Raw genomic sequence first — 23,217 nt, 5'->3', positions numbered from 1 at the left:
CTCTCTGTACATATTCATTCTTAAAGTATTTGCATATCGTTTCAGTGTATCCTAATGTCTTCTCTTTGTGATGTCACTTTACTCTGGTGTTATTTCACTTATCGTTCTTCTATATTCAGTGGTGTATGCAGCTATCCTTCCACCAAATCATTAAATAAGGTTGTCTTCTCTCATATCTTCAATGCTCTATTGGGACGATACCAGGTGTTAAAGACAGTGCTCTCTTGCTGTTCTTCCTGTATGACAGAGGTGAGGAGGTGGGCACTAGTGATGATGTGTACATCTGCCTCTCTACAACAGTATAATCGCCGCCTTGTTATTCGTTTTCACAGCAACAAGTATACAAAATTGGCTTGATAGAAAACACAAGATAACAAAAAACAATCCAGTCTTATTTCTTGATGGGATGAATTATAATTCCCCTTACCAGGAGACCTGTAGATTGAGAACTTTGGTGTTCTCTATGAATAAAAAGTCCAAAATGTTTCTAAGGTCTCTTAGATGGTGTTGTCAAATTGATTTGACGGCACACGCTTTCAATTGACTGATCTCATTCAGGATCTTGTGGAATGAAAATGACGTACTACGCTTGATTTCGGGTTAGCATTCCTAGTGCCACCCTTATGTTTGATCAACCAATCCATTAATCATCACTTACTTTGTCCAACGTAGATCTGACCCCATCGCCATTTGATGGCATAAACAATGTGCCCCATCAAACATGTTGCATAATGATTTAATCGACTCTTTATCCTGTTTGGGCATGATGATTGTATTGTCCTGCATAATACTCTTTCCACACGAGCAAGGCAAGCATTGTATCTTTTTACCCTAAATACGGACAAGGGTTTCTGGTCATTGCATTGAATGCAATACCATCGAATGCCTTACCATTGAAAAAATTGCATTAAAAAAAGCATTAAATGCATTTTTTTAAAGGTAAAGGGTTTAGTTTAAATATAATGGGTTTTAAAGGTTAAAGTATGGGGTTGCAGGGACCCCCCATTAAAAAGAATAAAAGTAAAAAAAAATGCATTTGATGCAATTTTGTTCGATGCATTATTCTAGATGGAATGGTATGGCGATGGTAGGAATTCGATGCAATGACTATAAACCCAGACAAGCTAGTTATGATGTTTCCTTTCAACACTTCATACTGACCAAACACATTTAGCATCATAAAATAAACGGCATTACTTCTGCTTGCTAAAGAAAACGTAACACCAAAACTGTACATCATTCAGAAGAAATCCCTTTCCCTATTCAGAGACTTTGAAAAGCAAATTGCACATCAGTGCAACTGGGCAAAAGGAAACATAGCGAAATGGGGTTTAACCTGAAAATATGCATCACCTATCTGCCAATATTTTGAAAGGGTTAATCCTCCAGATTTTTGAGGTTTGCAAAGTGTGAACTATATATGGACCCTGGCCAGTCGCAAAACAAGGAGGATGGGTAACATATTTTAAAAGGAGCTTCCAACTTGCTGCTCCATCCTAAATCAGATACTGTAAAAAAGAGACGACACGCAGGGTATTCTGCAAGCAATGTAGTGCCATTCGATCAATCAGAAAACAAATATTGCACTCACCAGTGAAGTATGGAGTGGGAATTACGCGCTTGTAGCAGCCAATGATCGCGGCATGTGTTCAAGCATGTACATTTATAGAAAATGATCAAAGTTTAGGACCAAGATGCCATTCTCTGCATTCTTTCTGTTTCAAGCGTAGATTGGGCTTATACGCTATTGGGAGGATAGCTCAGAGGCAACGCACTTGCCTTGGAAACAAGACAATGCTGAACAACACAGGTTCAATCCTCGGGTCCGTGCTTAGAAACCTCTGGGTACCAAGTGTGTCATAAATAAACAATTGCAATCATTGCCACTGAGAGTATATGTAAACAGACACTGTCAATGCTGTTGCAGGTAGGGCTCGGACATCAGGCGCATCCCCATTTTATGATACGACAGATCCATGTTTGATGCACACATCTCTGCATTGTATGAAATAAAACCTGTTCTCCAAGTCCCTCAGTGGGGAGTGACTGTTCTGCCCTTGATCCGTACCCCTGGATGCCCACATTTAGGGCAGAATTGGTACTTTATGTGGATAAAGGTCTCTGCGGCCCAACAGAGACCTTCATCTAGATAAAGTACCAATTCTGCCCTAGGTGTGTGTGTGTGTATGCACGAGTTTGGCATTGCGAGTTGCATCTGTAGGGTTCTCACATTATTTCTAAAAGGAATATGTTTTAAGTTCAACTAGGGAAACAGACACCTTCCGAAACCAAAATAGTTAAGAAAAGTCAGTATTGAAAGGAAGACGGTTTACTATGTAATATTTGTATCTAATTCTCAGAGATGCCCCAAGAGCCTTTCCAAAGTCCTCTAGTTCAGCCCAAATATTGTTCGGTAAGTTAGAGGACAGGGATATTAATCACAAAGGTGACCGGATAATACGCATCCAAAATCAGTCTATTGCAACCGGTTATTTATAACATGCTTAATATCCAGAGGTTTCTAAGCACTATATCGCTCCGTGTTGTCTTGCTTCTAAGGCGAATCTACAGAGGTGAGGGCCAAGGACCGAATATCTGAACCAGTTACCAGAACAGGAGGGCAATCTACAGGCGGGTCAACAACAACAGCATGAAGCAGGAATCTACTCAAAACACAAAACTGCAACACAATCCAGAGAACTTCTTTCTGACGTACTGGACACATGCTTTCATAGGGCTTAAACCAATCACTTTGAGCTGCCCCCTTCCTGACCAAGGTCCCTTATTCATGGTAGTTCTGGAAATGATGGAAATGCAGAGGAGTGCATGCATAATGGGCATTGTGAGCAACAAAAGATTCAATGTTCACCCTGTACTGCTGCCTGTGGCCTCTAGGAGATACATGACTCGCATCTAGGGGATCCCACTCTGCACGCTGAGCACTGCATGCCGGTCCTTTTTCACGAATCACCCGCAAATAAGGAAATACAGCCTCTGCTTGAATCCTGCGCGCAGTGAGGGGGAGAGGACCGCTAGTGCTGTTTATAAAGGTAGGAGTTCAGCAATGGGGCCCATAGGCAAGAGTTCAGACAACATTCCAAATAGGAATAAGCAAAGGGCTCGAAATGATTAAATAGATTGAAGCCGAGCTGTCAGCACGTGCTCCAAAATGCAAAGTCAAGCAGTCAGCAATTAATAGGGTGACCAGAAGTTCCGGTTTTGATGGGACTGTCTGGGTATTTGCAGCTCCGTCCGGGGGTTCAGAGACTTTTTTAAGCTTAAAAACTCTGTCCAGGGATTTGGGAATCGGGTGGGTACTATCCCGGTTTTTGGCCAGATATAATCCCATTTCCACCGGTTTGCCAAAAACCGGGATGATATCCACCAGATCCCTAAACCCCGGATGAGTTTTTGAAACTTAAAATAGCCTCGGGACCCGGCCGCTGTAACATGACACGGGACAGGCCACCCACATAGAAGTAGGACTACAGTTTCCCAGCTGAAGCTGTAGGCCTACTTCTTTGTCAGTGGCCTGTCCCAGTTTTTTTATTTTCGAAATATAGTCACTTTAGGAATGAAGTCAATATTCTATAGACAACTGATCATTAAATAAGCAAATAGGGAAAAGACCAGGAGTCGCAAAGAATCTGGGATGAATAAATCAGCAGCGCAGCACACAATCCCATTCTTTAAATCTCACAGTAGAGCTGGCAGCAAAAATGGCAAAGACCCAAGCACGTCCAATACTTCAATATGCAAAGGTAGTGTGCAGGGCAATGAATCCAATGGCGGGACGCAATCATTCGAAAGCTGGTTAAAACGATCTATAAGGTTTGCAGGGATCAAAGGGCGTGAGCTGGGCAAATAAAGCAATGATCGAACAGCAAGAGGCATCAGCTAGTTCAAGATGCAAAAAATCTACTAAATATCAGCAAATACACTGCATGAAAATGGGCAGGTAACCTGATCACCGAGATTCCAGGAATGGATCCAAGAGGGGGAATATACGAGTTCTGAAAGACAAAGTGTAAATGAAGGTAAATGACAGGAAATAGACGAGAAGCCAAAGGGCACCATTCCATCTAAATAAGGCCTCTGCAACCTGTGTCACTCCAGCTGTTTTTGACTATGACTTCCATGATCCCTTACTATTGACTATGCTTAACAGGGCCACTGTCGTAACAGGGGCCCCTGCATCCCTGGGCTGTGGGGGTCTTCATACTGCCCATGCCCAGCAGGGGTCCCCGTGGCAGTGGGGGTCCTCGGGATGGCCTGCATGGGGGTCCCCCACATTTTGTGTTACGCCACTGGACAGGGCTGAGGGGAGATGTAGTCCAAAACATCTTTGGATGCAAATACTGCAGGCCCCTGTTCTATATTTAGTCAACAGAACCATATGGGGCAACAGACTGGAACGCTTTACGCTGCTCAGGGCAAAAGCCACTATGTGAACCAGATCCAAACTATGAAAGAGACAATAGTATGACTGCTGTGGGTGGTTGTGTATAATTGTAACCTATGCCCACGGTGTCCAGGACATAATGTAGTATAAAAATGGACACACGCACACTGCGCAGTAACAAAAGTGATTTGTAATTTTGAATTCAATTAGCCGAGATGAATACAGCCGACACGTGTTTCGACTATCAGGTCCTGTTCAAGGCTGAAGTTTACGTGGGCAGCTGAAAAACATTCAAACGAAAGACTGTCATTCCTCACTCGCGGGTTTATAATCAGTCCACACTGAGATTATCTTTACGCATTAACAAATATAACGGTTTTGTTCAGTTCATAGCTCGATTGAGTGTGTACAATTAGAACAATCTCAGCCTGGAAGCAGACCTGATGGTCGAAACACGTGTCGGCTGCATTCATGTCGGATAATTGAATTCAAATATTACAAATCACTTTTGTTACTGCGCAGTGTGGTTGTGTACATCCTTATACTACATGGTTCTATATTTAGCAGATCATTATTTGCCAAAGTTCAAATCATGCACAGTAGCAGAGGTCTGACAGTAGGGTTGGAATGTAGAGGCAGATGTAGCATAGTACCCCAGGACACAGGCGGATATTGTTTCTGAAAGGTGTCCAGGTTTAGATCTAGAGAAGCAGAGAAAAGGGCGTTTTGAAGATGTATGCTCCATTTTCACATGGGGGTGTAGCTCCAGGCACCAGTGCAACTGAAGTCGAAGGAAAACATTCCTTCGCATTGCATGCTGAACACCGCATGCACCCTCCCGCAAATGTCACAGCACCAGTTGGGCAAGATGGTTCTGCCATTGTAACCACCCAGGTAGGTTAGCATGCCACATTTGAAATAATATGACACTGTATAGCGAAGAGTGACGAATGGCGCGGGGCGTTCTCACTCTGCATCTTCTGTTTAATGATCTCGATTGATTCTCCAGCCTATTATGGGCGCCAAAACTGCCAATCAATAATTTAAAGTGTCTTCTCATTTTCTGTCACAGTCTTGAAGTCGTGAAAGCTGAATATCCAAATATTACGTCTGAAAAGCGAAAATTGTTTTACGATGCATGCATGAAGCCCTACCTTGCAACGAACGGTAAGACATGAAGCGCCGCCACTCCTTTAATGTTTTGGTAATCTTGTGTTTTTTTTGTTTTTTTTCGGCTCACCTTCATCCGGACTATATGCAAAGGTTCTGGCATGTGGCCGCACAAGGATGTCTCCTATTCCCCATCACATTACAATGAGGGCGGCCGCAGAATGAACGGTGCCGGTAAGGGACTGGCACCGTTCATTCCGGGCCGCCACATTACGAGGTCTGCAGCAGGTCTTGCTCTGGACGCCTGGCCAGACCAGACGTGCAGAGCGGGACCCACTAGCAGTCCAGGATGCTAACAACGGGCCCGTCATTAACGGGCCTGTTTTTAGCATCCTCCCCATTCCCATTGAACCCTACAGGGTCCGGGTCCCGAGAATGGGAATTACCGGGCCCACTAAAGTCGCCATGGCCTGGTAATTCCCTATTTTTGGGACCCGGACCCGGTATCCGGTTTGGGATTAGACATGCCGCTAAAAGTGGCATGGCTACCTCCAAACTCCTAATGAGGACCTATGACTAATTTTCACCATCATTTGCTTCAGAATTCCAATAATTGTATGTTTTGGTACAGCGCCTCCGCCTATTCCACAGTGGGCCCAGCAAGGCATAGGAAAAAAGAGGGAGTGTTAAGCATTGTATTCATTTTGGAAGTAGCTAACCAGTACTAGCCATGACACATTACTGAATTTCAGTGAGTTTTTAGTTTATTATATTTACTTGTCTTATTTTTTTGTATGTTATCTTTCTTTACAAATCACTGTAGGTTGCAGCAGATCTTGCATATGCACAGTGATAAGTTATTTCACAAAAGAAGATATTGGACAAAGACAGCCGCGTTCGCTGCAGTGAGAATCCTTCAGATGCAAAAGTAAAGGTTCTGTTCTGAGATGCCTTTGGGGCACTGGTCTACTGGAATCTGATTCCTTTATCTGGAACCTGTTAGCTTTAGGAAAGCATGCTGCCTCTTAGGCCTTTACGACATTAATCTACGGGAATCTGATTCCTTTATCTGGAACCGGTTGGCTATGAGAGGACATGCTGGCTCTTATGCCTTCAGGGCACTGGTCTACTGGAATCTTATTCCTTTATCTGGAACCTGTTAGCTTTAGGAAAGCATGCTGCCTCTGAGGCCTTTAGGACTTTATTCTATAGGAACCTGATTCCTTTATCTGGAATTGGTTGGCTTTGAGAGGACAGGCTGTCTCTTTTGCCTTCAGGGCACTGGTCTACTGGAATCTTATTCCTTTATCTGGAACTTGTTAGCTTTAGGGAACCATGCTGCCTCTTAGGCCTTTAGGACTTTATTCTATAGGAAGATTTCTTTATCTGGAATTGGTTGGCTTTGAGAGGACAGGCTGTCTCTTTTGCCCTTGGGGCACTGGTCTACTGGAATCTTATTCCTTTATCTGGAACCTACTGGCTTTGGGAGAGCATGCTGGCTCTTAGGCATTTAGGACATTAATCTACGGGAATCTGATTCCTTTATCTGGAACCAGTTGGCTTTGAGGGGGCATGCTGGCTCTTTTGCCTTCAGGGCACTGGTCTACTGGAATCCGATTCCTTTATCTGGAACCAGTTGGCTATGAGAGGGCATGCTGGCTCTTATGCCTTCAGGGCACTGGTCTACTGGAATCTTATTCCTTTATCTGGAACTTGTTAGCTTTAGGGAAGCATGCTGCCTCTTAGGCCTATAGGACTTTATTCTATAGGAACCTGATTCCTTTATCTGGAATTGGTTGGCTTCGAGAGGACAGGCTGTCTCTTTTGCCCTTGGGGCATTGGTCTACTCTAATCTGATTCCGTTACCCTGCACCTACTGGCTTTGGGAGAGCATGCTGGCTCTAAGGCCTTTAGGACATTAATCTACGGGAATCTGATTCCTTTATCTGGAACCGGTTGGCTATGAGAGGACATGCTGGCTCGTAGGCCTTCAGGGCACTGGTCTACTAGAATCTTATTCCTTTATCTGGAACTTGTTAGCTTTAGGGAAGCATGCTGCCTCTTAGACCTTTAGGACTTTATTCTATAGGAACCTGATTCCTTTATCTGGAATTGGTTGGCTTTGAGAGGACAGGCTGTCTCTTTTGCCTTCAGGGCACTGGTCTACTGGAATCTTATTCCTTTATCTGGAACTTGTTAGCTTTAGGGAACCATGCTGCCTCTTAGGCCTTTAGGACTTTATTCTATAGGAAGATTTCTTTATCTGGAATTGGTTGGCTTTGAGAGGACAGGCTGTCTCTTTTGCCCTTGGGGCACTGGTCTACTGGAATCTTATTCCTTTATCTGGAACCTACTGGCTTTGGGAGAGCATGCTGGCTCTTAGGCATTTAGGACATTAATCTACGGGAATCTGATTCCTTTATCTGGAACCAGTTGGCTTTGAGGGGGCATGCTGGCTCTTTTGCCTTCAGGGCACTGGTCTACTGGAATCCGATTCCTTTATCTGGAACCAGTTGGCTATGAGAGGGCATGCTGGCTCTTATGCCTTCAGGGCACTGGTCTACTGGAATCTTATTCCTTTATCTGGAACTTGTTAGCTTTAGGGAAGCATGCTGCCTCTTAGGCCTATAGGACTTTATTCTATAGGAACCTGATTCCTTTATCTGGAATTGGTTGGCTTCGAGAGGACAGGCTGTCTCTTTTGCCCTTGGGGCATTGGTCTACTCTAATCTGATTCCGTTACCCTGCACCTACTGGCTTTGGGAGAGCATGCTGGCTCTAAGGCCTTTAGGACATTAATCTACGGGAATCTGATTCCTTTATCTGGAACCGGTTGGCTATGAGAGGACATGCTGGCTCGTAGGCCTTCAGGGCACTGGTCTACTAGAATCTTATTCCTTTATCTGGAACTTGTTAGCTTTAGGGAAGCATGCTGCCTCTTAGACCTTTAGGACTTTATTCTATAGGAACCTGATTCCTTTATCTGGAATTGGTTGGCTTTGAGAGGACAGGCTGTCTCTTTTGCCCTTGGGGCATTGGTCTACTGGAATCTGATTCCTTTACCCTGCACCTGCTGGCTTTGGGAGAGCATGCTGGCTCTTAGGCCTTTACGACATTAATCTACGGGAATCTGATTCCTTTATCTGGAACCGGTTGGTTTGGCAAGAGCATGCTTTCTTTTAGGCCTTCAGGGCACTGGTCTTCTGGAATCCGATTCCTTTATCTGGAACCAGTTGGCTATGAGAGGGCATGCTGGCTCTTATGCCTTCAGGGCACTGGTCTACTGGAATCGGATTCCTTTATCTGGAACTGGTTGGCCTTGAGAGAGCACGCTGGTTGTTTGGAATGGAGGGCATTAGTCTACTGGAATCTGATTCCTTTATCTGGAACCGGTTGGCTTTGAGAGGACAGGCTGTCTCTTTTGCCCTTGGGGCATTGGTCTACTGGAATCCGATTCCTTTATCGGGAAGCAGTTGGCTTTGAGGGGGCATGCTGGCTCTTTTGCCTTCAAGGCACTGGTCTACTGGAATCGGATTCCTTTATCTGGAACTGGATGGCTTTGCGAGAAAATAGGGCCACAGTAGGTGATCTATTCTGATGGGTTGGTTGGGGAATATGTAGCAGTGCAAATATGGGAGACTAGGTAGGCTGTGTGCACCATCAGTTTACACCACTTCGAGGGGATCACATCATGTAGCAGGTGGCTTCTTCTCCTGCCACAGTCCCCCAGTGTCCCTGAGTGGCACGGTCAGGAGGTATTCTCTCTCACAGTGCATTGGCAGCCACCCAAGTAATATTGAGCGGTAGCGCCATCATCAGGCCTGTCCTTCCTGCAGAATTCCCCTGCTTCTTTGAGCGCTGGCGACCCGCTGCCAGACTACCCACTATGACCTGTTACTGCATCGTATGAGGAGGTCATTGCTAGCACCTTTAATCATTCTGCAGGTGAGATGATCACGCATTCATCACATCCTGGGCATCACCATAGGCAGTTTGTTTGGGTCTGGTGCCACATAGTGGACAGAAGGGGGAGGTACAGTTAGATTGCCTTTGCGCCCATTGGTCATTGAGGAAAACAAATGAATATGTCGGATGCTGCACGGGAGACAAGCTCTCTTGTATCATGGCAAAAGGTGCATTGCCTGTCAGCCAATTTAACACATGTCAACAATAAGTACTGTCATTTTTTAGACCCGCACTTAATCTTCCTTTGCAAATAATTATGTTCCTAAAATTGTCTCTGAATTTGGATGGCCTTTATTGAAACGTGCAGTAAATAACCCTCACATTTTCATATGTTGTGAGGACCAACCCTGTGAAACACCCTCACGTCCCTTGTGCCTGCAACCCTGCCGCTATTTACGACCAGCACCGCTGCTGCTCCATTGGTGCACCACCGGCTTCTTCCACTCTGGCGGTGTCCATTCTGCAGTAGACGTGACTGGCGGACACTGGGGGGCGCAAGAGATGTGCCTCTGGCATGCGTGGGATTTCCAGAGGAATTTGAAAAAATGAACTTTCACGTTGACTTTCTGAATGGAGGTTATTGGAAGGGCTGGCGTTGCATGGCACTTTCCTTATTGTGTGCACGGGCACTCAAACAGCGCTTCTCCAAGAGAGTGCAACTGGCAAGCACAATGAATTGGATAGGTTTTGTTCTGTAATTTGTTTAACTTTTTATTTTTAAAAAAATCATCTGCAATGTAGAACGTTTTAGTTGTATTAGCTTTTAACAATATTTTATGGTGGCTTGTTTTGTACATAATATGAAATCTTCCAGCTGTTATTTCTGTTTTTTTCCAAACAAAATTATCACAAGAATGATTTCAATGGGATCCTACGTTTTTATGGCGCCCAGAACTCACTATTTCACTGGTCTTGAAACCTTTTGATACTGAGCCCCCACTTGAGTAAAAATATCGTTTCTGAGACCCCACATAAGGGTTACGCCCCCTCAGGCCCCTTGAGGGGCATCAGAGGATGTCCAGTGGGCCCCAGGCTCTATACGGTTTTCTGGGGCACCCTTTGGACATCCTTCGAGCCCCCCAGAAAGCTCATTAGGAAACACAGCGAGCGTCAGGCGACGTGCTCCATGGTCATAGCATTCGGTGGTAAAACAGTTCTCCGCTAATCCCCCGATTGAGTAAAATGGCATTAGCTGCCTCCATTTTGTTACACGTCATGGTCACAGATACCATCTTTTCTCTTATAACAAGAGTTGTAGCTTTTGTGAAATTGTCTTTGCACACAATATTTTTCAGCATTGTCATTTTTCATGTTTGTGAGTTTCTTATTGTCATCCACAAGTCCTCCACACACACCCGCGTATTAGCTTTTAGAACGGTATACTGTGGTTTTGGAGAGATTTAGGTGTTCTTTCTTCGAATGTCAATAAAAAAATTAAACCAGAAAAATAAAAATGTTTGATGAAAAATGCTTAACAAATTGTTTTTCGACAACAAACATTTATCAGCGGAGCCCTTTCATTAAACCGTGTTTTAGCTCCTGCGCATCCAAATGGATACTTCAAAATGGCCTCTTCTCTTTGTTCATGCTCTGACATGCTGTTCTTTTAGGTCTCAAGCCAAAAGGCCTCAACGCATCGGACCCCGCCGCAAACTCCACCGATGGGCTTGTGCGATACATCGGACCTTTCCTGACATACTGCACCCCAGAGGACCTGACTCTTTTTGCCAACGAGTCCTATGTAAGTTGGCTCTGCGGGCACCCCAAAATGCATTGAATGTACTTGAGATGGAATGGTAACTGGCAGCCTATCTTAGATGGGAATCTCTTCACCTCACCAGAGATGTCCCTATGCAAATAGACTTTCAGATCCTTGTCTAAGTGTATTCTGATTATCAGGATCCGGGTATCGCCAATGCAGAGTACAAATGTCATGGAAGTGACAGGAATACACAATAAGAGGTTTCAGGGCGGTTCAAAACAAACTTCTAGACACTCCATCATGGTTGCAAGTTGCACGACCCAATCTATGTGTGGACTATTATTTGCTGACAACAAGTGAAACATTTGGCCATTTTCTGTGCAAAATAGAAAGGGGCTTGGTGGGGTCAGGCACAGAACAGCAGGCGTAGCAATGGAGGTGACGACGTGGAGGAACCGGAGGAGGCGTCCAAATAACGGGGCAGCGTCCGCCTCTCTCTCCTCCTGGGTGATTGGGGTGGCAAGGGTGGCGATTGGAATAAAGCAAATATGTTGGTATAAGTATGGAGAAATGCCCAGGTTATGCCGGCACGGGATTGACGGAATAGCGGTGCTACATTGGCACTAGAATGTAACAGTGGAGAGACTGCCTGGGAATAGGCGGGTGCTGTACATAGCAAGGCAGAAAGGAACACATCATGGGTGGAGTAAATGGAGTAATCATTACGGGTAGAATGGGTGCGTTGCTGGTGGGCAGGTCGGCACTTCCACTTCCAAATGTCACGTGATTTCCATGCAGTTGCAGCTCACGTAGACGTGCTGCACTTTGGTCTGGTCACATGATAAGCTCCGTAGGAGTGCATTCATAAACCTACAGTGCAACTGATATGCAAGGCAAGCTTTATACTGCAAATCCCTGGTCTGTTCCACATGTACAGCTAACATAAAAGGTTCGAGACAAGCTGCAGCCAAACACCCCAAATGGTCCCAATGTTTCACGCCAGATATCAGTACCCACAGTCCATAATTCCAGGTGGGGATCGACGTCCCAAGTGAGCTGAAGGAGGCCTAAAAGCCAACCTACCAGAAACACTGGGGTGGATTTATAAGGAGCCCCTGGCTTGGTGTACGATACTTCAGGTGTACGTCAACCGTAAAACTGGTCCTAACTGACACCTCTCAACGGTATTCGGAGAGAAACCAGGTTACAAACTCACTACTGCTGCAAAATCCTATTAAATAGCACCTTGCTCACAAAAGAATGCCCACTTGACGATGAACCATGGAACAGCTTGCTCCACAGATATCAGACAGGGAAAACAATAGAAATGTATAACAACCTTGTGTAAGCCTTCATTCCCCCACTTCAGAATACTTCCCCCACCACATCTCCCTTCTTGCTCCCCACATCCCTCACATTTACATGAACTTCCAATCACTTTCATACCTCCAATCCTACACTGACAGACAGCTGGCCATTCTGGTGTAACTTATGTGTGTTCACAGTGGTGTGAATACAAAATAAATGATACTGATGTCCAGGGTCGTACTGGGACAAGAAATGGTCCCTGTCACCCAAAAAAAAAGTGGCCACCCCTCGCCTCACGACTCTTGACCTCTGATGACATCACCAGAAATGATATCATTTGACCCCCACCCCAAAGTGACATCCCGGGAAGGGATGAAACACGACCTTTCACCCCTTGACAAAACAGGAAGTGGCATCAAATAGCATTGTTCCTAAGTACACTAAATTACTGTGAATCCAAACAGGGCCAAATGATAATATGTTATTGTACAGCACTTACGCTTAAGCTCTTTTTTATAGAACAAATATGCACACAATATCACCCAACCTGTGTTGGTACTCATTTAACGACCTAAGAAGGATGAAAGGCTTTTTGAAAAAAAAAAATAGAAAAAAAAAAATTCAACATTTCTTTTCTCCAAACCGGCCCAGGCATGGCCAGAAACCGGCCTCCACTTCCCATGGACGATTACGGCCCGGCCACGGGCCGAAAGGCCGAGGGGCCAATCCGACCCTGCTGATGTCGACATGTGCCTTTTCCCCATTCACACTCCCCCTTGTCGCAGCTGTAACTCCCTTACATTCCCTTGTGAACACCCTGGCTTGCTGGTCATGGAGGAAGCAATAGAAAGCCACAAATCCCTTCCTGAATCACTCCTTGAGTTATTTTGTAAATTTGGACAAACTATCTTGTGAGTAGATTGCCTTTGCTCTAGAAAAAAGCAAGTTAAACTTACTTCTGGAAAAGGCTTGTGAATTAGCCTGACTCTTCCTAATGAAGGGGCCGCTTCACTAAGCATTACCAGGACTGACTTTTACGTGTTTCCTAGAGGTACACTATTTGATGTACAAAGAAGTTACCCTTATTAACTCCGACTTACTCCTCGCTTACACTTTTCTTCCAGGAGTAAGTCAGGAGTATGTCACGGATACTTATAATCAAAACGCCTCTTCACTGGAATAAACCCAGAGCAGGCCAGAGTTAGTAATGACCACTTCTTTGTGAATCAACCCTGAAGGGTTTTGATGACAACATATTGATATCAAAAGAAAATTCCTGTGGTAAATTCCTGTGGTTACGTTTCAACTTACCAGCCCAAAGGTGAAAGTTGTCAAAGTTTGAATAGAAATGCCATACCTTCTGCGGATTATCTTCTCATCATGTCTAGAGCCCCAATATCAGTTCAGAACTGTTAACAAAAAATCCAAAATAAAGCCCCATATTATTGCCAGCCACTGAGAAAAGGTTTGGTACTAAACATTTTGATAAAAATACTTTGGGAGCATTAAAATGTGAATTGAAAATATCCATATTTTCTGCACTTCCGGTCTAGCAGCGCACATAGCCACCCACACTGAAACACCTGACGTACCTCAACACCTCTGCCACTAGCACTTTGTCGCAAACCACCAACAATGCCCACCCATGTGCCTGACCTTTTCGGCTGCTTTGTCGAGCCTATCCAGCCACCTGCGTCCTAGATCGCCGAAAAAATGCACACAAGCATCAAACTCTTAGAACCTCCAGCACATTGACTACTGTCACCAGGGGCGTTCCAACCACAAAGCGCATTGAGGACATACAAATGGGGAAAGAGCGTTATATAAATAACCCAATACAATACAATATAGTATTTATGATAAAATAGAGTGAAAACAAAAGGCCAGGGTGGGCAATCACATCCTTAAGGAATGTCTTTCAGGACTCCATACTGGGCTATTGTTCTTTCAATTGGTGCTAAGTACCCTGTTAAATACTGTTAAATACTGTATGCAAGGGATTGCATGGATAACATACCCTCTGCAGTATAGTGAGGGGACAACGGGGTATAGAGTAAGCTAAACTTATGTAAAGAAGTGGGGGATTCAGCCGGTATGAATCCTGTTTTGGAGATTGATGGGGGACCATGGGGTGGTGGGGAATTGGGGGACCAGGAGGGGGAGGGAAAGAGAGAGAGAGAGAGAGAGAGAGGAAGAGAGAGAGAGAGAGAGAGAGAGAGAGAGAGAGAGAGAGGATGTTCTGATTGACAGTAATCTTTAATATGTAGATACAATTGAACATCAAGTCATTCACATCCTTTGTGATCACAAAGACACTTGCGAGTACTTTTTCAGTGGAGGTGATTTACAGAACAGTGCAAAGTGTATTGTTGCAGTGCAAAGTGACTTTGCACTGCAACAATACACTTTGCACTGTTCTGTTCTGTAAATCTGGGTGTTTCTTGGCAGTGTAAAGTCACTCTGCACCAGTACAAATTCACTTTGCACCGCACAAAACATTCCATAAATCAAGCCCTTAGTGCTTCTCTCATTAACATAGAACTGGGCGGACTTGGCACAGATCTGAACCATCACTGCAGGTATGAAACAACTCACCTGTAAGGGTATTGTGAGGACGGACGGTAAATGTTGAAAATTGGACTAGAAGAAGTGAAGTTAGAGGGCCTATCCTCTGCCTTCTCTCAATACACCGGGCCTCCACTTGGCAAAACCTTCTACTTGGGCACTATTAGTGATTGGATAGTTCTGTGGCACATTCATTCTTCAATAATCGAGGAACAAACATACCTAACAGCAGGGTAACCACCCCTATGCCAAGTAGCCGACTTAGAACTTGATTACAATGTACTGACCTAATTCATCCTCTTCTCTGATGTCTTCCCTGTAGCTTCAAACCCTGGCCAGCAACCCAGCCAACACAGAGCTTGCCAGAAGCCTCAACCTGTCCAAGGAAATGGATGCGTATTACACCAAATTGCTGACCTCTGCTCCCGGCGTGAATCTGTCCAGGTATGACAGTATTGCAATCATAACAATTCCACTGTCCAGTATAAGGACAACCAGAAAGTGCATAGCCCTCCCAAGTATGCCCTGGTAAGCAGGCAATAGCAGCCCTCCAATACGGCATGTTGGGTTAAGGTGGCATGGTTAGATCTTCTGGGGTTAAGAATACTGCGGGGCAGTACAGCAATTGTCGATGTTCTATAAGCTGCCCTTTGTTTAAGGTAAGAATCTGTAGTTCTTGTTTCGAATGGTTTTACTCATAACTGGAGGATGCCAATGATTGCTTGACTCTTTCTTTCTCCACATGTCCTTCATGGCAGCATTCCCGGCAAGTTCATGTGCTACCTCGGCCCTTCAGCGTTGAAAAATGTCAGTGCGCAACAGGCTCTGCCTCTGGCCCAGCGGTTCAACCAGTACTGTCTGGCAGGCCCGAAAAACACCAGCGCCAATGGGACGGGGATCCCCCCCACACCAACACCCGAAGAACGGCAGGTAACATTATGGTCCAGATAGCTCATCAATAAGTGTGGGTGCATACATTTATCCGAATCCCAAATCACCTGAATTTCCACAGCACAATGTTTAGGATTCAACAAACTTTACAAGCGGTTAAGACATGTGGGTGAGTTGGGGGCTTTCAGATTCGCCGATTTGTATAGGGAACCTGTTTCTGGGGTACTTCCGTCACTGGGAATGTTGGGGAGAACGCAGCGGGTGATGTCTGTTGTATTAGAGAACTAGACCCTTTCACTTCTGACAGGCCTTCAGGCATTGATCTCAGGGGTGATTAGAGGCAATCCTCAGCGTATCCCGTCGTGTCATCGCCAGGCAGTATTACGACTGCCTTTCAAACGTGAATACAATTACGAAAAATGTCATTGCATTTTTTGGGGGGTGGGAAAGGGTAGATAACGGGTTGGGGGTGTCGGGAATAGTTAAAAATAGGGGCGGGAAGGGGGGTTTCCTGGGGGGTGGAACCCCCACAAAAAAAATCGATGCTATTTATCGAAATGTTTAAAAGGCAGTCGTAATACTGCCCGACGTTGAAAGAACATAGAAGCATCCTCAGCGGAATGTATTTGTAATTGTTTATTTTTGCACACATCCCTAAAATGAATTATCTGTAATTCACACAAAAGGGGCTGGCGAGGCATGCCTTGCTAGGGCTCTGGGATGTCACTTCGACTGCCACCCCTTCATCCTCTTGCTGGCGTGTTTTGTGCAGGGTCGTCACATACAACTTGGTTGAGCATGATCGCTGACACACACGAGCACCTGAAGTTCTTTTGACATTTATTGGCACACTTTGATGGAGGGGGAAATATCTTTGGGGCATGCTGGGAAAATCCTAGTTGCAGGAGGAATTTGCACTGGGGTAGAACACACAAGCACACATGAAACAGTTGAGCTCAATAACAGACACAGAGTAGCACCTGCATTTCTTGCACAATGTATTAGAACAGTGAGGGAAGGGGAAATGGCTTTGTGGGATGCTGGGTAGAGATTGTTTACAGGGTCTTGCTGATGCCTCAGGCAGTCACAATAGTGGCAGGGTGATTGGCTGTGTGATGTAACCTGCTATCTGCCTGGACGGAGGAGCAATTTGTTATGGTGTGGCGTGACGGAAGGTGCTCTCATGCGCGACTCAGCTAAGCACAATATTTGACTCAAAGGCACTTGAGTTTCTTCCGAAATTTATTAGCACTCTTTGGGAGAAGGGGAGAAGTCTTTGGGGGCATGCCGAGGAAACATTGTTTGCAGAGTCTTACTGCATGCTTAGACAGTGGGCTTAAACGCAGGATGATTGGGTGTTTGACCCATCATGGCACCTGCCCGGATAATGGAGGTGTTTGCATTGTTACAGCTTAATTATTGCAGCATTGAAGCATGGCACTTTGCTTCAGCAGTTGAGTCCAGGTGTATAAAATCGCACAGCACAGCCCAGCCATGTTTTGAAGAATGCACTCAGGGTTTTCAGTCACTGAGCTGTGTAAGGGATAAGCAACAGCCAAGCCCGGCAGGGGTAGAGGATGTTATGGAGCTGCTGCTGGAATTGCTGGGGATGCATGAATCGTGGGTGGCAGCATCGCCCAGCAACTGTTAGCAAGCAGATGCAGTAGACCCAATGGCTGCAGGTAGTCAGAACATTCCTACACCGATCAAGGCACATGTCCATCTAGCAGAGGAGCAACAGACTGAATCTGGTTTGGAAGAAGATGTTCTTAACAAGGTGGGTTTGGAATTGCAACTCTCAGCAGTAGCTCTCGGCCAGCAGGGGCATGTCAATCGCCCATGTCCGAGGTCTAGAATGTTTCTCAACCTGAGCACCCACTATATGCTCCCTAGCCCTTCCACTCCTGTGGCCTATACATCCGATGATTAAAAGCAAAGGTGACTTAGGTAGCCGGCCATTGCTTACGATTATCTAATGTGTTTTTGTAAAGAACTATGTACCAAGGCACTTCACGGGACATGAAGTTAGTAAACCAAAACATGTATTAAATACAATATAGAGAAGCAGACAGACGTTTTACTCATTCCATTTGGCAGTTTGTTCAATTCAGTAGTAGGCCAACAGGAGAAACCTTGTCTGTGTCTCAAATTATTCGTGACAAGCTTGTCTCTTATTATACACACAGACTACGTCTACATGGTATCTGGTCATTGCATCTAAAGCATTACCATCGAATGCCATTCCATCGACAAAATGGCATCGAATAAATATGCATCAAATGCATGTTTTTTTCAAGGTAAAGAGTTTAGTGTTATTTATAATGGGTTTTAAAGGGTAAACAACAGGTGGTTGGGGGGGACCTCTGCATAAAAAAAGGAAAAAACATGCATTTGATGGTAATTTTTTCGATGCATTTTTTTAGATGGAATGGTCATTCCATGGTAAGAATTCGATGGATTGACCATAAACCCGTCTACCTGTATATCAGTCGGGTGGAGTGGGGTGCATAATGTGCCCTATACAAAGAACTGGCTAACAAATCCTACTCCTCCATGTCCATCAGGACTGGATATGTGCCCACAACTCATTTCTGGTCTACAAAAGCTACACATATAGCTTACCCAGTAGTCATGGTACCACAATCCTAATATAGTACAATCCGAAAATACTTCCACCTACAGATACTGTCCAAATAAAGCAGTGTTTGGACAGTATATGAATCAATCATATTTAAGAAAAAAAACATGCCCATCCATTCCCAGGGCCTTCTGAAAAAGAAATGTTCAATTCATCGGTGGATACATAAATACTGATTTATACAAATAGTGTTGCACTTTACCTTGTTATATCTGCGCTCAAAAGCATGTTGTCGTACAAGTAGAAACTCTCTCCCTCTTGTCCAAGGAAACTTCTAAAGTGCAAACTTTGAAGGGTTTCTTGTGGCAAGAATGATTCTGCCCTGAAAAACCCAAATACTAGTGTGCCCTGTTCATGAAACATGGTGTGGTCTTAGTATTGCTTTATACAGGTCGCCTCTACTACATTTCTCGGCTTACCATTTTGTGACAAAAGAGTTTGTGCATCTACACCTTCAAGGTTTACTTTTGAAGTGTAAAAGCTCCAGATCCTGTGCTGAACATCTTTTAAATTAGGGCCATTATCTGTAGAGTAAAATGTATATGTCAAAGCCACTTTATGGCTTAAGTCCAAGAAAACAGGGGATTGAAGGGAGAAACAGGAAAGGCTTTTTATGGAAAGAGAACTTACCAAATCCACTAATTTTGCAAGGCAGAGACAGTTCTGCCACCTGGTCTCCTGATTGTACCATTTACAATGACAGCCACCATTTGCCAGCTCCTATTTGTGGAGCGGTCATCAAATGCATGCTATAGTGTGATGCGTAATGACGCGAATGAGCGACTGACGTCATAGCTCTGCTGACGCCATTGCCCTAACATACTGCTACTGCGTGATGATCTGTGAAGAACTAACTCCTTGCTCCCTTAAACCCAACCCGTACTAAAGGATATGGCCTGTGATAATTCCACCAGAAAGATAAGCCTCAATCAAAAAAAGGGCCACCATCTCGTAGTTATGTTGTTGATAATGGGGTTGCATACAGGAAATAGATTTCACAATGTGCATCTTTCATAATACGCTTTACAACTTAGGAAATAGTATCAACTCCGTGGATAATAAGGTAATTTCCAATCAAAATGCAAAAGACGCTTCACTAACTTATTAACACGTGTCATGTTATGTTATGTTCTGTTATGTTATTTGGCATTTATATAGCGCTCTATATGTCATTGGTATGATCTCAAAGTGCTTGTGGGTTGAACGCCCTCGGGGACCATAGTCCAGGTCAGCCGAGAGCGTAGGGTATCATAGGTTGCTTGGCTGCACTTAATATGTGAGCACCTGATGAGATTGCCTGATGGTAGCTGCATCGTAACATTAGGTGTGGTGGTATTGAGATCAGTCAAATGTGTGCAGTCTGGGGGTTGGTCTCCAAGACTGCATTCTGGCGGCATTAGTCCTGTGTAGGGCGTGACGTGCCTGATGTTACCTGGCATGAGACACGAGCCATCATACCTCATTCAGAAAGCAACAGATGAAATGACTTACAAGTCATTCAGATAGTGTTTACAGGATTCAGGACATTAAATAAATATTATTCTCCAGTTTTGAGCTGTTGGACCAAATCACCATGGGCCTCCTTACGACCCAGGTGGTAGCTGTGCCCTTATTAAGTGCACGGCTGCCGCTGGTAATGATTTTTTACCGGGTCCCAGAAAAGGGCAATAACTGGGTCATTCCAATAGGGCAGCCCGTAATGAACAGTGCCCCTCCCGTACCGGCACCGTTCATTAGTGGACTGCCAGGGTCCTAATGAGGCCCCATGTCTTTTCGATAGCTGAATTTGTTCAATGATAGTCAAAGTTAGAGCAGTCGGTTTGTTTTTTCATATACCAATGTTGGACTCATTTCGTTGTTAGAAAAACTACCCTTAAATGTGACCTTTGTTCACTGAGTCTGATAGACATTTTTCTCGTGGTCATGCACTAATATGGGTGACCACATGGACAAAAAAGACAGTATAACACATGACTAAAATTAGGGATTGAGCAGAAATGCTGTTCCCATTTCATCTTGCCCCATTTGAAAACTCTAGATCTATTGGTAGACACACAAGAGATGAAATATCCTCCATGGTGGTGGCCCCATATGGGCTAATCCCTCAATTATGAGGGTGATGATGACCAAGACATTGGGTCAGATTGTCAAAAAAAGGTTCAAATGAAAGGATCACAGAGATTGCGCTATTTCATTTGTGCTATTTTTAGAAATATTCAGGTCACCTTATTCTCACAGGTGAACTGCGCATTTCAGGAGGGGCTGGATAGTGGCGCAAATATCTGCTGCCCAGACCCTTTGCATATCAATGTATGACAGGCTCCCAGCAACCACATGGTAGCTGGGAGCGCAATTCACTGAGACGGGCCACTAAAGGGCCAGTCTCGGAGAAATGAAAAAATAAAGAAAAGTATTTCTATCCCTGTTTGGGGAATGGAAATGGTAGTGTGACAGCCACGGTTTAATCCACGGAAGTACGACTGCTGAATTCCAAATTGGTAAATATGCTGGCAACAAACACTATGCCAGTTTTAGAGAGCTGGTGGAAAGTGCTGAGGCCTGCTGGCAAAATCCGAACCAGAGTGGAATCTGGTGGCCGCAGATGATGTTGAGGAGGGCTTAGGAGCGTAGTAGGCCAGTGGGATAGAGTCTTCCATATGGAAGCGGGGTGGCTAGCCCATTTATAAATCAAAAGAGCTTAAAAAGAAATTTGCAGAGGGGTCGCTATTGCGGGTAAAACCAATCCTGCATGAAGTTGGTGTGAGAATGTGGACAAGGGTTGTCGACAATTATAAAGAGTGTGGAGACAAAGTGCTGTACTTTAAGAGGGGCAGAGGAATAGATGGGAATCTCATTAACAGGCTGGAGCTGTAATCAAATCCACTAAGCTCAAAGTGAACGGAGGATAGCACAGGGGCATCGTGCTGGTCTTTAAAGCAAGACAACAGAGAGCAACAAAGGTTTGAATCCTGGATCCGTGCTTAGAAACCGAGCTCAGGTACGGTATTGGGGTGTTACAAAAAACAGTTAAATAAAAAAAAAATCAAAAGCTGGTGAGCAGAGTCTTAAAAGAGTGACAGGAGGAGTATTTTGTGATGTTAGTGTTAATTAGACTAGGAGCTTTTCAGCACAGTACATTTTAGTGCAGCCCTCAATGACAAGGAGGATACCATACACAATGGGAACAGGAAAGTATCTGAGTTCACACTTGGGATGGTCTTCAAGTTCGTCTCACTAAACTAAAGTCTAGAGTCACTGAGAGGAGAGCTGTTTCAGAGTATGTGCCTACTTGTCTAGGGAGGTTCTTGGACTAGTAGGGTCTCAGTATCAAAGGCACTTTGAATGGGTGGTGAGATACAGTCCCCTACGTATCTGTGGCAGTGGATGGCAGGTTAACCCAGAGGGCTGGAGCAGCTGGGCCTGGGGGAGGGTCCCCTTTCTACTGCTACCCCAACCATGACACAAACATGCAGGAGGCTCCCTTTTAAATGTATCTCTTTAAAGGACAAATTGTAATCGGTTATTTGTAACGCAATTAATACCCAGAGGTTTTCTAAGCACAGAGCCGGGATTCCAACCTGTGTTTGTCTGCACTGTCTTGCTTCCAAGGCAAGTGCGTTGCCGCTGAACGATCCTAACGGCCCTACCGGCCCAGGCTGCAGTATACAGATTCACAGGATAATAACCGTGGAAATGTAATGCCAGCATCAAAAGACAGTGTTGATAAATCGGGCATCCCTTTAAGGGAATTCGAGAGAGTCAAACCTGCACCATTTCCACTAAAGGGCCTCTACAGTTGTAGCACTATTCCTAAGTGTGTTTCACCAAAACTGTATGATTGTATCACTGCAAGGGCAGGGCAGAGGTTATATTATGTTGTCTTATACTGCACAACGTTACCATTGGTAAGGTCTCCTGGCGCTCACGTGGCTCTGCAAGAAAGAGGGTGGGGTGGATTAGTATTGGAGGAGTGATAGGATAGGTCCAGAACCAGGAGAAACTGGTGTCTTTGCGTGTTGGCTTGCTGGTGAGTCGATTGCGTGCATTGGCTTGTTGCATCTGTAAGGGTAAGGCCCAGTTTCTGGTGTGTTTGTTATGCTGGGTGTGTGTTTGTGTGTTTTATGTGTAGTTTGGCTGGTAGTCCGGCAGGTTAGGAAGGAAATATCAGCAGAAAGGAAGAGAGGGACGGGAGGAGGAAACCATCAGAATGCAGGAGGGAGTAAAAACCATGGAAAGGTATGATGGGGAGATGTGAGAGACCAAGAGGAGTAAAGCACGTTGAACAAAGGAAAGGAATTGGAGGAGAGACTGAGAAAAAGTGCCATCAGGAGCGGGAAGGAAAAAAGGGGTTATGGACATTAAGGACCAGAGTCGCAACCCAGTGTAGACCATACCAACCAAGAGAGCCAAAAGATAGCGTGGGAACTAAGAAGTAGCCGAAGTAAGACCCTGGGGGGTCTTGGATGGAGTGGACAGATGGTTCTGGGTGAGAGACACCTAAACACTTTGAGGACCTGTGGCCAATGACTGGGACTGCACAATCCTATGAAACCTTGACAAAGCAAACAGCAAAGACAGCAGTAGGCTAACGAGGAAGGTCCACCAATGAGACTAAAAAACAATTCCTGAAAATCT

General features: G+C 44.8%; 1 protein-coding gene across 1 annotated transcript in view; it reads left to right on the top strand.

Annotated features, from left to right (window-relative positions):
* LOC138569360 (otoancorin-like) overlaps window positions 1-23,217 on the top strand; it is a 209,496-nt gene that overhangs the window by 110,662 nt on the left and 75,617 nt on the right. Inside the window, exons 13-16 of the mRNA XM_069647277.1 lie at window positions 5,475-5,569; window positions 11,089-11,219; window positions 15,376-15,497; window positions 15,812-15,983. Coding sequence (XP_069503378.1) covers window positions 5,475-5,569; window positions 11,089-11,219; window positions 15,376-15,497; window positions 15,812-15,983 — 520 coding nt within the window. The remainder of the gene's footprint in view (window positions 1-5,474; window positions 5,570-11,088; window positions 11,220-15,375; window positions 15,498-15,811; window positions 15,984-23,217) is intronic.

The sequence above is a fragment of the Ambystoma mexicanum genome, chromosome 2q, assembly GCF_040938575.1.
Source record: "Ambystoma mexicanum isolate Mex_15411 chromosome 2q, UKY_AmexF1_1, whole genome shotgun sequence".
In the NCBI taxonomy this organism is placed as follows: domain Eukaryota; kingdom Metazoa; phylum Chordata; class Amphibia; order Caudata; family Ambystomatidae; genus Ambystoma; species Ambystoma mexicanum.
Note: the sequence above shows the minus strand (reverse complement) of the source record. Positions and strands in the feature narration are given on the sequence as shown.